General features: G+C 42.3%; 3 protein-coding genes across 3 annotated transcripts; all 3 read right to left on the bottom strand.

Annotated features, from left to right (window-relative positions):
* Window positions 1-833: 833 nt before the first annotated feature.
* LOC140767789 (uncharacterized) lies at window positions 834-2242 on the bottom strand. Its single transcript, XM_073107829.1, has one exon. It carries the CDS (start codon window positions 1952-1954, stop codon window positions 1034-1036), a length of 921 nt encoding a protein of 306 aa, XP_072963930.1. The 5' UTR covers window positions 1955-2242; the 3' UTR covers window positions 834-1033.
* A 658-nt stretch (window positions 2243-2900) lies between these two features.
* On the bottom strand, window positions 2901-5487 carry LOC140767744 (polyadenylate-binding protein 2-like). Its single transcript, XM_073107769.1, has 6 exons — window positions 5232-5487; window positions 4994-5099; window positions 4376-4446; window positions 3901-4092; window positions 3692-3819; window positions 2901-3216 (listed from the first exon to the last, which is right to left on the bottom strand). The coding sequence occupies exons 1-6, from the start codon at window positions 5367-5369 to the stop codon at window positions 3168-3170; spliced, it is 684 nt and encodes a 227-aa protein (XP_072963870.1). The 5' UTR covers window positions 5370-5487; the 3' UTR covers window positions 2901-3167.
* Window positions 5488-5957: 470 nt separating this feature from the next.
* Window positions 5958-10279, bottom strand: LOC140767742 (phospho-2-dehydro-3-deoxyheptonate aldolase 1, chloroplastic-like). Its single transcript, XM_073107765.1, has 5 exons — window positions 9666-10279; window positions 7663-7940; window positions 7093-7369; window positions 6422-6667; window positions 5958-6334 (listed from the first exon to the last, which is right to left on the bottom strand). The coding sequence occupies exons 1-5, from the start codon at window positions 10101-10103 to the stop codon at window positions 6050-6052; spliced, it is 1524 nt and encodes a 507-aa protein (XP_072963866.1). The 5' UTR covers window positions 10104-10279; the 3' UTR covers window positions 5958-6049.
* Between the last annotated feature and the right edge of the window lie 490 nt (window positions 10280-10769).

The raw sequence follows: 10769 nt of genomic DNA, 5'->3' as shown, positions 1-10769 counted from the left end.
ATGAGCATAACCAAAAAAGGAAGAATCTGGGGGAAAAAAAAACAGTTCTTATGCTTGTCGTGAAATAGATAATGACCTTACAAAGTTACAGATCATGCAGCACTTATGTCTAGGAAACCATTAGATTAAGTAAGAAGCATGCATGATGAAACAGAAGTTGTAAGCAACCCTGAGTTTCATCACTGTAAGAATTGCAGGCCATTGACATCATCTATCAGATATAGTTGTTCCAGATTTCATCTAAGAACAATTGGATGATTGCATTGAATTAATTTGGGAAAAGTCCAAATATTTAGCTACAGAAAAAAGAAGAACTGATGCAGTTCAGAAAATATTCATAAAAATGCTAAAACATCAGCAGAGCCAAAGGAACAAAAAGGAGGAATAAGAACGGTACCATCACACAGTTGGTTAATCAACATACTGTGGCATCATGATACAAGAAATAAAACACCCTTGCGTTGCATATCAACTAAACAAGTTAAAATGTAGAGTATTACATCAGTTGGTACAGTGAGTGAGAGATACAAGAAACAGAAACTTCTCCATGGGAATGGTATGACACAGAAAAACTTTGCAGTAACTCAAATAATAGGGTCATGCCAGCAAAAAGAAGCAGGCAATATAACAAACTAATCCACCAGTAGACTATCACTTATCTTTGAACAAAAACAATAGATTCTTTTAGCAAATCAGTCTCAAGAGCCAAGGGTGTAAATACAGCACCAAATTAGCACCAAAGCCTTGATCTTCCTAGCGGAAAGTTTAAAAGTACAAGGCGTTAAAGGGTATTGTACAGGTTCGCGCATCAGCAAGCAGAATACCAGCTCAGATAAGAAGAAGCAAGCACATAAATTATCTTCACTAGCTCTACAAGAGGATAAGAAAGAAAACTATGACACTGATACTTCAAATAACTAGAATTTCACATACAAGTCCATGACGAAACCGTAAAACATAAACTAACCTACTTCCTATCGACCCAACAGAGGAGAACAAGGAAACGGAAGGAAGGAATAAAGGCGACACCTTTTCAATCCTCCCGGGTCACTTTTGCCCTCTTCTTCCTGTAGAACCCCTCTACGAATGCATCCACGATCCGCTGTTGCGAATCAAGAATCATCTCGGTGCGCTTGAGCTCCATATCCATCCTCACCTTCTCCATCTCCCTCGCCATCTCCATCTTCATCTGCTCCATCCTCAGGAACCCATCCCCGAGCCTCCGCAACGCTGCCGCCATCTCCCCAATGCTACCACCGTCCTTTTCCTCCTCTCTCCGCATCTCCATCCCTTTCTTAAAGAAGCTAGGGTTTGGATCACGGCGTGGCGCGGCAGCGATCTTGGAGCGAGACGCCTTCGGGATGGTGAAACGGAGGCTATTAATTCCACCGCCGCTGATGCCGCCTCCGTTGGACATGAGGCGGTGGAGGCTACTGCGGCGGCGGGGGGAGACTTCCTCATCGGAAGAGGAGGAGGAAGGAGGGGAGGGAGGGCGGCGAGCTAGGGAAGGGGAAGGGGAGGGGTTAGGGTTAGGGCTAGGGTTAGGGCCGGCCAGATCCATGGATGCGAGAAGCGGGAAGTAGGGCCAAGAGGAGGACGACGAGCGCGACGACGACCGGAGGCGTTCGGCACGGAATCGCTTCCGGAGCTTCTCGACCTTGTGGCGGCACTGGACGGGGGTCTTGGGGGAGGCGGCAGGGAGGGCGGAGCACCGGGCGGCAACGGCGACGGCGACTTCCTCCCAGTCGGCGGCTCGGAGGTTCCCGCGGCGGAGGGCGAACCACTTGTCGCGGTACGACTCGATCAGCGCCAGGGTCTCCTCGTGCGTCCAGCACGGCGGCGGGAGGCGGCGCCCCGTCGCCGCCGAAGGCGGCGGAGGAGAGATCGCCGCCGCCGCGGGCGGTGAGGGTGAGGAGGGCTTCGGTTCTTCTTTGGTAGGGGATGAAGAAGCCATGGAAAAGAAGAGGAGGAGGAGGAGGAGGAGGAGGAGGGTGGGTGGGTTGGGAGAAGGGGTGGGGGGGAGAGAGAGGGGCGAGGGGAAAGGTATAGGTTTTTGTCGGGTAGTGGGATCGGGGCACCGCTTGGGGTGGGGGGTAAAGGGCGGCTTACGGTGCGGCGCGGGCTAATGGGTAGGTGCGGAGTGGAGTGGGCCGCGCACACCCATTCCCACCGCAGGGGGTGGGATGGGATGGGGTGGGGCGGTGTCCTGACTCCTGATCGGCTGAGTGGGTAGAGTTGGGTGGGGTGGGGTGGGGTGGGGTGGCGGTGTGTGTTTAGTTTGGGCTGATGGGCTTTTTCTCAGGAGAGTCGATATATATATATATATATATATATATCAATTATGTGCCTTTTTATTAGACTTAAAACGCTTTATGATTCGCGAATTTACGTGTGTGAAGGTAGGTGTCCTCACTCGTTGGTGCTGATCTCAAATTTACGATATTGCACTTGTCTCATAAACCCTACACAAACTCGCTTTTCTTTAGATCAGATTCTTCGTTACTCTCGTCATCGAACTTGGTGGAGCGATAGGGGGGGTGGTTACAAAACGTGAATAGGAAACGGATAAGAGTTTCCTTGACTATTCATTATAACCTGTTACCTGTCTGTTCCTACGCTAGCAAATTAATAATCGCCAGTCGTGTCCGAGTTCTATTGACGTTGAAATGGAAAGGAAAATTTTAGAAAACTTGAAAAGCAATTGAAGCCACCTTGCAGATCTGTTGCTAGAAAGCGCCAAAATAAAACAAACAAACCAGTAGTACGCCGCTTTAGCATCTGCGTACAAAAATTAGCCTAAATCTCTCATTCAACAGTATAAAAATTCTGTCCTCAAGTCATGGGGGGGAAAAGAAGCACTGGGAGCCTGCTGGCTTTCCATTAAGAAAAGGGTAAAAAGATTGAAGTGAAACATTCTCGTGCAATCAAGGACGAAAAATGTAAGGCCACCAATAACTTGTAGCCGGGTTTGCATCAAAACTGCAGGAAAACAGATAGTACAAGGATTGATAAAAATCTTTGCATAACATAGAATAACTTTTGCCTAGTTAACAGTGACAGTTCTGAGATCGTAGTCTGTGGTAACCAAATTAACAATGGAGTAAACTTTTACAATGATCATGTGCCACCCTACATAAATGTCTCCTAGGATTGGCACCACCTAATATTCAGTAGTAGGGCCTGTATCGCATGGGCCTCCTAAACCTTGGAGCCTTCCTGCGCGAGAGAATAGAACATTAGAAATGCAAATTGTGAAATTTCAGAGAACCTAATGGAACCAGTTAACCCATGTATAAGGTAAAATACAATTTAGAAGCACTCCGATCATATTGGTTGATGCAAACTCTTCAAAATTTGACGATTAATATAAGCTAGTATAGAGTACTTGGAGAGAGGAGCAAGAAAGCATGTGGCTAGGTAGAGGTAAATTTGACCCTTCATGTCTAAGACAACAAGTGAAATCCAAACAAATAACTGAAGGACACTCAATAAGTTGACAATGCTAGCAAACTTTGAGGAACAAGACATAAAATAATTCATACATGCTACAAGTTTCTCAATTCATGGAGATTTCAAATCAGGTTAAGATAAATCTCCTAATGAAGTGCCAGTTAAGAGCTTTTAAAGACAGAAAGATGCAACTTTATGAGCACATAACATCATAATGTTTATAAATGCATAATATCCATACCCATATCCAAAAGTTGAATAGAAAGGGGCAGCCATGTAAGGTCCTCGGGGTCGGAATGCTCCATAGGGATAAGGACGCCGTCCCCTATACTGCTTCATTCCTGGAACATTAGTTCTTTTAGCAGATACCTGCATATCACCAAAGAACATCCAGATAAGAGGAGGCTCAATTCAGGGATACGTATGATTTAAGATATCATGAAAACAAACCTTCAATTGACGACCATGCAATTCTGATTCATTTAGCAAGAGAGCATTCTGAACAGCATCTACCTCAACAAACTCCACATATGCAAATCCCTTAGGCTGGCCAAACTTGTCTGTCAATATTGTAACTCTGTTTACAGTCCCACAGGATTGGAAATGCTGTTGTACTTCCTCAGGAGAACAAGCATAATCAACCTGAAGTAAGTTGTTGGCAAGTTACTAACAACAGCAGGGCAGTATTTCTATAACAACATTTATGCAGATAAATGAATCAATTAACAGAATATCCCCAAAAATTACATAGTATACAGAAGAAGAAAAAAAAAGCACATTAGGACTGTCATTATGTCGATATCATTGTCGCATGACAAAATTCTGGCATTATAAGCATCTCTCCTAGGCACATATTCTACCCGTAATCATCAATTTAAATTAATTTATTTGAGTGAACTTGATCAGAAAGGACAAGAAAACTCACATTTCCAACATAAATTGAACGAGAGTCCACCTCCTCCTTTTCAGCTAAGGTTGCAGCAGCAGTTGGAGAATCTTGATACATGATTCAAATCAGATGTAAAAACTATCACAAGGATTCATGGTGAAGTAAAAAATGGAGAAAGATTCTAATAAGAATGAAAAAAAAGAAGGAAATAGAACAGAAATGAAAATTTTGACAGTACTGCAAGCAGTGTTGCACTTGTGTTTATAAAGCATCAACAATATAAAGATATAAGAGCAAATTGAAATATCTCACCATCGCTACCCTCAACAAAAAAAAAAAAAAAAAAAAAATTGCACACACCTCACTAAATATGGAGAAGAAACACATTATGTGTGTCTAGAAGATAAGGATGCTTTTGAAGTTGCTTCATCTCAATCTTTGCAACCAAACATTTAATAGGAATTGCTAGTAAATTACATTCCAAGTGTCACCGTGCGGCTCATGGCAACGCCAATTAGCAAATTTGTCTATAAACGTAACGAAGAAGCGGATCTATAGCTCAATCACCTCTCAAGCACTAAAAAGTGTCTGAGATCAAGAACCCTAGAAGAAGAAGGAGAAAGGCTAGGAAAGAGTAAAAAGAGAGGGGAGTACCTTGTGCGACGGCACCCATCTCCTTCTCGACCTTGGCCTGCATCTCGCGCAATGCGCCGGCCTCCTCCTCGATCTCCTTCAGCCGCCTCTTCATCTCCTCGATGTCCTGCGAACCCATGGCATCCCACCCAAATCAGGCGCATCCAAGCTCTTCCCCTCGATCTCTAGAGAGAGAAACCCTAGAAACGAAATAGGAAGCGAGAGAAGAGAAGATAAGACAAGAGATAGAGGGGAAGACCTCGGGTTTGGAGGAGGAATCCTCGTCGTCTGCGGCTGCGTCGTGGTGGGCTACCTCGTAGTCGGCATCCATGTCGGCGTCGTCGGGGATGTCCGCGCCGTAAACCTCGTGCTCCGGTTGCTGGTCGTGGGCGTCCATGAGAGAGAGAGAGAGAGAGAGAGAGAGAGCTGCCTCTCGAGAACGCGAAATAAGTAAGAAAGGGGGAGGAGGCGAGAGACGAATGAGCTGAGTGTGAGAAGGGTAATATTCCCGACGAGGGTTGAAAGTGTATAAATGTTGAGAAATTTTGGCGGTTATTTGTATCAAATGGGTTAAATTGCGTGCGGAAAATATAATATATATTTAACGGTTTTTAAAAGATAAAGTATAACAGAAAAGATATAATTGCCCAGAATTAGCTGTAAAGATACTTTATGAATAGACTTATAGACCAAGATCTATTTTTTGAATATTCCTATTTTATATAAGTAAGCATTGTGTGTGTTAATCTAAATTAAAGAAGAAGGTGCATTACTCTCATCAACAATGGGTGATGTTCATTCATTTGGCAATAATATTTGCAAATTAATATGGCACTTTAAATATGAAGAAAAGATGCATCAGTTTTAAATGAACAGAGTAATAATATTTATCCCTGATGACATGTCAACATCTGCCTGCCTGTAAATGGGAAACATAGAACATATGATTCCAGAGAAATGTAAATATAACTTGCAAGAAGAAAGAGAGAAAAACTGTGAGGAGTTTCTTATGGTATGAAGTAAAATGGTCAAACTGCCTCCAGTACATGCATGACATAGAAGATGTGTGGTAGCTTATCAAACCACAGCAACTTTGGGTTGTTCATTGGAAATCCACTTGGTCCATGTCCTGGTTCTTTTCTTCCTCAGTCTATCAGCAATAGCAAAAGCCAATTCCAGGGATTGTGAAGCATTAAGCCTTGGATCACAGTGGGTGTGGTACCGAGAGCTCAACTCGTCGAGTGTGACAGCTTTTGATCCACCAATACACTCAGTAACATTCTGCCCAGTCATCTCTAAATGAACACCTCCTGGATGGCTTCCCTCTTGCTCATGAACATCAAAGAAAGCCCTCAGCTCAGACTGCACAAGAAACATGTGTTACGATAGGAAGTCTTAAGAATAGAAGAATACAACCCAAAAGAGTCAAGTTAACAAGTTCATTCTTACTCTGATTGCGTCGAATGACCTTGTCTTTAAACCGCAAGGAGCATTCATGGTGTTACCATGCATTGGGTCGCATACCCAAGTAACTAGAAGTCCAGCTTGGCGCACTGCCCTAATTAAATGGGGAAGCTTCACACGCATGTTCTCAGCTCCCATTCTGGTAATTAGTGTCAGCCTTCCTGGTCTGTTGTGAGGGTTTAAAATCTCACATAATTTCACAAGCTCTGCTGGATCAAGTTTATCACTCACCTATGTAGAATTTACGGACATCTCAGAAAGGCCCGTAAGGCAATAATAGAAGATATGTGACATGAAAATGAATATAAGCTAACAACTGATAGCAAAATAACTTTGAGCATTGATTCAAATCTGCAATTAGCAGTAAAAAGAACTGATGGAGACATGAGCTATCCATGTCCGAGGAGCATGCATAGGACAAACTGAAATGTGTAAGAAAATTCAGAAAGCTCCTAATATATTTCATGTTGCAAAAGGACGCAGCTCCAATGAAACTGTTTCAATATTTCTACCTATTTGTCTGGTAGATGTGATCATCCTGCCATCGCATAACTACCACAGTATAGCAGTTTGAGAGGTTTCAAGATCATAATAAACGATCATATAATCCACAGAAACACATAACTAAGGGAGCTAGTTCATGATATATAGTTCACCTTTACTCCCAGTGGGTTGGCTACTCCACGTAGAAATTCAATGTGAGCACCATCCAGTTGTCGAGTCCTCTCACCAACCCAGAGCATGTGAGCTGAACAATCATAACACTGGCCTGATGTTGAGTCCTCCCTCGTCAATGACTGCTCATATGGCAGGTGAAGGCACTCGTGAGATGTCCAAAATTCAGTTGTGGTCATTATTGGATGGTCAGCAGTCAAACCAGCTGCCACCATAAATCCAATAGCTTCATCAACCCTCTGTGCAAGTTCCATATATCTGTCCAAAAGCATCCATTCAAGATCTTAAAGCTCTTGTGTAGTTGTGTCATTTAGAAAATGCGTAAAAACATAAGCCAGTCTTGTGCCAATCTCTAGGTTTCGTCAGATAATAATGTTAATGCAGCCTGATTATTTTATTCTCAAAAGGCAACCCTATGAGCACTATGACACTGTCGTCAAATAACATCTATAAAGCTCGCCATTGTTTTGAATCTGTCTCGCACTTCAACAACTAGAAGATTAAAAAGCCCTAAAAACAAAAATAACAGAATGACAAAGAGGGCCAAGCACCTGTCTCCTTGTTCACTGTGCTCTACAAAGTCAAGGTTCCACTGTGTGACTCTCTGAATTGATGCATAACCCCCAGTAGCAAATGCTCTAAGAAGATTCAAGGTGCCTGCTGATTGGCTATAGGCTCTAAGAAGCCTATCTGGATCTGGATCTCGAGCTTTCTCATCAAAAACATCGCTATTTATGTTATCACCCTGGTATGATGGAAGTGTCACACCATCTTTGGTCTCCAAAGAACTGGATCTAGGTTTCGCGAACTGGCCAGCCATCCTTCCAACCTAGTGACACAATTGAAGTGTGAGGAACTATACAACCATACATTAACTAGATCAAAACAAAAATATCATCTGATGTAGCTATATTACAAAGCTGGCTGCACAGTGACTACTAGGAAAAAATATATTAAATAGCAAAGTGAAAAAATTTTCATCCTGGGAAATTTTAATTACCCATGAAGTAAGCAAACTCTAAGCTTTTAAATTTAAATTGAGAAGATGAAAATTGCAAGTGAGGTGGGAAATGAACAGAAGCATGTGAACAAGATATAGCCAATTAAGATGATACCAGCTTGACAAGAGGTAATTGATGATGTGAGGATCAGTGCTAGAAGTAACATGCTTATTCTTCCTGGATGTGAACCAGAACCACCAAGCCTTCCAATAACAAGTACACGGTAAGTAGAAAAAAAAATCTCTCGACATTAAATGATATATGTTCATGTAGTCATACTCTGTATTCCTATACAACACAGTCAAGCTTTTCACTCTTTTCATAGCTCATCTTGTAAATAGGTAAAACATAACCTTTACATATATGTAGTGATTATCTTGTTGCATTTGACATCGTTTCATTTAAATCCGTTCTGCTATAGACAGTTATAAAATCAGGGAAGCCAAATGAGGAAGCATGTTTCACTTTCTTATATTCCCTTTTTTGTAATTTCTTTCGATTATGCAGTCTTAATTAAGTGTATTGCTTCACTAATCTTCATTGCAAAAATCTCTAAAAGTCCAAAATGGAGTTAATTTGAAAATTTCCAGGATGATGTTATACCAGACATACCTCAAAAGGAAGAAAAACAAGATAAACATTTAAAAGGCCTCCAAAATATATCCAAGTAACAATCATGTCTAACAAGGCAACTAAATGGTAAATCCAGAAAAATCAGATCAATTATAAACCTAGGAACTATTCCTAATCTTGCTCCCTGCTTTCACCGTCAATCCTTGCGTCATAAACATGTTGGATGCCGGCAGAGAGGGCAGACAGGGTTCACCAACAGCCACTGCACAAGGCAGTGATGATGGAAATTGTGGGAACAGCATATATGTATCACTTTCTTACTAACTTCAAAATACTGCAAACATATCACACTGCACCACTCGAAACTCACTCCCTTCTCCACATTTATACTCTAGGGTTTTAAAAAGATAGTGATGCAACTCCACAAGTTGATCCACATGATCCAAGGGTCTGTATTCTGCTTACACCAATGGATTCATATAATTTCATCTTGCAAACAGTTCTGCATGCGAAGAATAGTGATATCTATTATGAGAATGAGATTCTGATGCCCGAAAACTGCCGTCGCTAGAATGAAATGGAGAAGTTGCTCCTTCCACAAACACGTGATGGTCTCTCTGTCTTTGTTCTCTCTGATGCTGTTTTCTCATCTGCGAGGGCGTTAAAGCAGATGGTTGTATTCAAATATTGATTACTGAACGGCATGAGGTTATCCATGGAAAGGAAGACGATAAACTCAGCAATCGTCAACTTCTGTGATCTCTTCTTGACATCAGAGCACACACCTATATAGCGTATGAGTATCGTTTTTGTTTCCTAATACGATCTGCTTATTTTCCCTCGGTTCCGTAATCCGAACGAGATGAGAAGAAAAGTAGTTTTCTTTTACTAATTCTAACAGATACCTAATCCGAATTGATGAGAGATGTGACCAAATAAAAGAGATAAAAGAAATAAAGGAAGGGAGGAAAGAACCCGACCTTTACGATGGGCATCTGGCCACCAAAGGTAAGAACCACGCTCATCTGTAACAGAACCCTGAAGGTATCCCTTATGTTGTTAGCGTTGAACTCCTTGAAGCTCTCGGCGCAGTCTCCTCCCTGGAGCAAGAAGGCCCGTCCCATGGCCGCCTCCGCGAGCCTCTCCTCCAGCTTCCTCGCCTCTCCGGCGAACACAAGAGGAGGGTAGCCCTCCAATGTCCGGAGCACCGAGTCGAGCTCCGCCTGGTTCCGATAGGTCGGGATCTGGAGGACGGGCTTCGACTTCCAGCTATCTAAGGACCAATTCGAGGAAGGGGTCGACGTCATCGCCATGGAAGCCATGGGATTCCTGGGCAAAGGTAATCTTTTGGAGGAAGAAGAGGGGGAGGGGTTCCTAAGGAGGGTGGTGGGGAAGAGGGAGGAAGAGACCGCCGCCATTGCTGGATTGGGAATGGAGAAGTAGGGCTGAGATAACGGTGTTAGAGTTAGGGTTTAGGGTTTGTGGTGGTGGTGGTGGTCGAGGTCGACGAAGGCGGTGTACGGGTGTAGCCGTTGCTTTGGCGGAGATAAGTATAACGGTTTTATGGTCTCTCGTGGCGGGGGTTTAGTTTAGGGTTGGGATCTTGATCAAATCTATGACGCGACACAATAGATTTTATAACATTGTGGCCCAACTAAATCCTAATTATAAATTAGACTCTTCTATTTAATATTTATTTTTAATAATAATAAAAATATATATTCTCTAATAATGGTTCTAAATTATTTACACTAATAAGTTTAGAAAGAGTGTCCAGTTGGCGATAACTTCTTTTAGCGTCTCTAATGCTAGATCACAAAATCGACTCTAAAATAAGACTAACCAAAATTAACCTATAGCCTAACTCGGCTTGAAATTAATTTTAGTCACACTTAGGCTTATTTCATATCGAACCTAAGAACATATATAATATGACTAATCTTTATAGAAGTTTATAAACTATATCGTAGTTATTTAGCAAAATAAAAAGGATGAATAAGAACAAGATGCTTGGGAGTTGGGATGGGACGGATGCGATTTCTTAGTTACACTTCAGCATATTTAAACCTATTTTCAATTAAAGC

Source organism: Typha angustifolia, chromosome 9 (assembly GCF_048772165.1).
Source record: "Typha angustifolia cultivar Huaian chromosome 9, ASM4877216v1, whole genome shotgun sequence".
NCBI classification, from domain to species: domain Eukaryota; kingdom Viridiplantae; phylum Streptophyta; class Magnoliopsida; order Poales; family Typhaceae; genus Typha; species Typha angustifolia.
The sequence above is the reverse complement of the archived record's forward strand: the minus strand, read 5'-3'. Positions and strand labels throughout refer to the sequence as shown.